At 45.2% G+C, this 3,563-nt stretch overlaps 1 protein-coding gene across 1 annotated transcript; it reads left to right on the top strand.

Moving 5' to 3' along the window:
- Positions 1–360: 360 nt before the first annotated feature.
- LOC106874936 (uncharacterized) lies at positions 361–1,527 on the top strand. Its single transcript, XM_014922848.2, has one exon. It carries the CDS (start codon positions 361–363, stop codon positions 1,525–1,527), a length of 1,167 nt encoding a protein of 388 aa, XP_014778334.2.
- The last annotated feature ends 2,036 nt before the right edge of the window (positions 1,528–3,563 follow it).

Raw genomic sequence — 3,563 nt, 5'->3', positions numbered from 1 at the left:
CACACCAGAAAGAGCTGCGCAGTGACAGCTACATCCATCTATGAGATGGGATCCAGAATGATGCTGATCCCTGAAGCCTGGGAAAGACCTGCATCTTACTCTCCAGCTACACAGGGGGGACCCAAGTATATGCACGAACGAACCCAGGACGCAATGACATACGTCTGAAATTATTGCCGTCTGGACCCATTTATTACGTTCACGTGCAACCCAAAGTGGGTGGAAATAACCTGTGAACTTTACCCTGGGCAACAAACTGCCCACAGGCATGACCTACTTGCTCGAGTGTTCCAGCTAAAGTTGGCCAAGTTGATGTCATTAATCAAAAAGGGGATGATTTTGGGGCCAACCAAGTGTGACATGTACACCGTGGAATGGCAGAAGAGAGGAAATCCACATGCTCACATTCTGATTTGGCTAGCGACGAAAATCAACTCTAATGATGTTGATGCAATCATCTCAGCTGAGATTTCTAACCCTGTCATCGACCATGAGTTATATGACATTGTCAGCATGAACATGATTCATGGTCCGTGTGGGATGGGTGTTGATGGCCATTATGCGTGCCTACAGAATGGGTCACGTAGTAGGGGATTCCCTAAGCAATTTGTTGATGAGACACGGACCAATGGAGACGGGTACCCCCTGTACAGACGGAGACGGCCTGAAAACAGTGGCTTCACCACAACAGTAAAGTCGACAATCGGTGGGTTGTCCTTTACTGCTCATATAAACATTGAATTTTGCAGTTCCGTTAAAGTTATAAAGTACATTTGTAAGTACACTAACAAAGGCTCCGATGCCGCCGTATTTGGCCTTCAAAGTGCCAGTGGAAGGGATGAAGTTTCTGAGTACCTGTTGGGACAGTACATCAGCAGCAATGAGGCTTTTTGGCATATCTTCAGTTTCCCCCTCCACCAAAGGCATCCGGCAATCGTGCATCTGACTGTTCATTTGGAGAATGGTCAGCGTGTATACTTTTCTGAGCACAATGTTTCCCAGTTGACTGCCCTGCCGAAGGAGACAACTCTTACTGTTTTTTTTATGTTGTGTCAAACTGACACATTTGCAAAGCGTCTTATTTATCCGCAACTGCCATTCTACTTTGTGTGGGATAAAAACATTTGGACACTAAGACAGTCGGGGGTTGATGTAGATGGGCATCCAGGCATTAAGTTTTCAGATTGCCTCAGGAGGGTATACACGGTGCACCCAAGCCAGCAGGAGTGTTTTTACTTGCAACTCCTTCTTCATGAAGTTGTCGGTCCAGAAAGCTTTCGGGATATCAGAACTGTTGACAATGTGTGTTATGACACATTTTGGGCAACCTGCTTTCAACGTGGGCTTTTGGAGGATGACTTGCAATGGGATTCTACTTTGGCTGAAGGGGCTTTGCTAAACTCACCCAAAAGTCTTCACTATTTTGCTCTAAAAATGTGGGCTGTCCGATCTAGCTTCTTTGTAGGTGAAGTACAGGGACCCTATGTCCGAGGACTTTCTTTGAATAGCAAAGCAACAGTGCCCTAATGCTAACATTGGATACAATGACCTGATCTACAATAATGCGCTGATTGAAATTGAAGATGCCCTGCTCAAAATGGGTGGGGAAGCATTGAACACATTCGGTTTGCCATCCTCATTGTGACAGGATGTTAACACACTCACACCAAAGTTACTTCTGGAGTTGTTGTATGATGCTGATAGCCTTGCAGAGTACCTGAGAGTAAATGAACCGAAATTGCTTGCTGATCAGAGGCTGGCGTACGAAACTTGTCAGTGTCGTTGCAAAACAGGTGGGCGGCATTTTTTCCCCTCGATGCTCCTGGAGGTACCGGCAAATCCTTTGTAACACAATTAATACTTGCTAAGATTCGTCGCGAGAAACAAATTGCACTAGCCATTGCCTCCCCGGGAATCGCTGCTACGTTATTGCCAAGAGGTAGGACGGTGCACTCAGCATTCAAGCTGCCTTTGGATTTGGTTAGGACCGAGGTGTTCCTACTTGTAACATTAGCAAAAATTCAGAAGCTGAAGTTCTTAGACAGTGCCGTCTCATTGTATGGGACGCATGCATAATGGCCAATAAGGGTGCCCTTGAGGCACTGGATTGGTCACTGAAAGAGAGATTCTACAGCTTCTATGGGTGGTGTAATTATTGCTTTCAGGAGATTTCCGGCAAACCCTTCCTGTCATCCCTAAAGGGAGCAGGGTTGATGAAGTGCGCGCATGCTTCAAGTTATCCACGTTGTGGCCCCAGGTTAAGACATTAAGCCTAAGCACAAACATGCATGCGCACTTGCTTGGTGATAGCACGTCTGTAGCATTTGCTGAAGACATTTTAGCCCTTGGAGAAGGGAAGGTTCCTAAGAAAGGTAATATATCCATCTCTGAACTGTGCAACACAGTGGACAACCCTTCTGATCTTTTGGAAACAGTGTTCCCCAATCTGGAAAGTAACTATGCAAACATCAATTGGCTCAGTGAAAGAACCATACTGGCCCCCAAAAACGTAGCTGTCAGTGCTATCAATGACTAGCTCATAAGCTGAATTCCAGGTGAGGAGTGCATCTACAAATCGAATGACCGGACCTGTGACCCCCAAGACATTGTCAATTATCCTATTGAGTTTCTCAACTCATTGGAGCCAGCAGGGCTTCCACCTCACATTCTTAGGCTAAGGGTTGGATGCCCAATTATGCTAATCAGAAACTTGCTTCTGCCTAAACGGTGCAACGGGACCCGCTTAGTAAAGTCCCTGATGCCCCACTTGATTGAGGCCACCATTGTTACAGAGTGTGGGAGGGGTGAAAATGTTTTCATTTCAAGGATGCACCTTTATCCCTCGGCGTCTGACATGCCATTTAACTTCTGCAGATCACAGTTCCCAGTGAGACCATGCTTTGCCATGTCCATCAACAAATCCCAAGGCCAAACACTATCGGTGGCAGGCATCCATTTGGAGGAGCCATGCTTTTCACATGGGCAACTTTGTGTGGCCTGCTCCCGTGTGGGTAGTAGAAACGCTCTTTTTGTGTATGCTCCTCAGGGCAGAACACGCAATGCTGTCTATAGCAAAGTTTTATAGACAAGCTGTCATTGCAGCCGATGTGGTTATAAACAGTGATTCAGAAGCATTGGTCGGACATATTCTCAAACCATGGCAACATGACTTATGGACTCTTCCTCTTTTTTATTGGACAATACTGACTTCAACAACAACAATGCTCACTCGGCTGATATCAGTGATTGGCTAAGTTGCTCATAGAGTTAATCTAGAAGGGACAGGCTCCTTATTTTTTGGTTAAGGCTGTTGGTAAGTTTTCCTAGGTTACTCCAATCTAGATCCCCAATGCAAACCTTCAGATCAACCTTCTCCTATGCAGATCTCTAATGCAACTTAAAAAAAAAACAGTCAATGAGTGGAAATAACCAATAGACTAATTCCTTATGGGATTTCCCAATCAAATTGCCAGCAAACCATTTACAGCCAAACCAATTTCAACGGATTTCGTTCAAATCTGATGTTGATGTTACTCATTTTGGTTTGAAATAAAGCACTTTAT

The sequence above is a fragment of the Octopus bimaculoides genome, chromosome 18 (genome assembly GCF_046866305.1).
Source record: "Octopus bimaculoides isolate indiv1 chromosome 18, ASM4686630v1, whole genome shotgun sequence".
Classification (NCBI taxonomy): Eukaryota; Metazoa; Mollusca; class Cephalopoda; order Octopoda; family Octopodidae; genus Octopus; species Octopus bimaculoides.
The sequence above is the reverse complement of the archived record's forward strand: the minus strand, read 5'-3'. Positions and strand labels throughout refer to the sequence as shown.

Bases quoted from the DNA above. Each gene is read 5' to 3' on its own strand.
- LOC106874936 (XM_014922848.2), top strand. From the start codon at position 361: ATGTACACCGTGGAATGGCAGAAGAGAGGAAATCCACATGCTCACATT.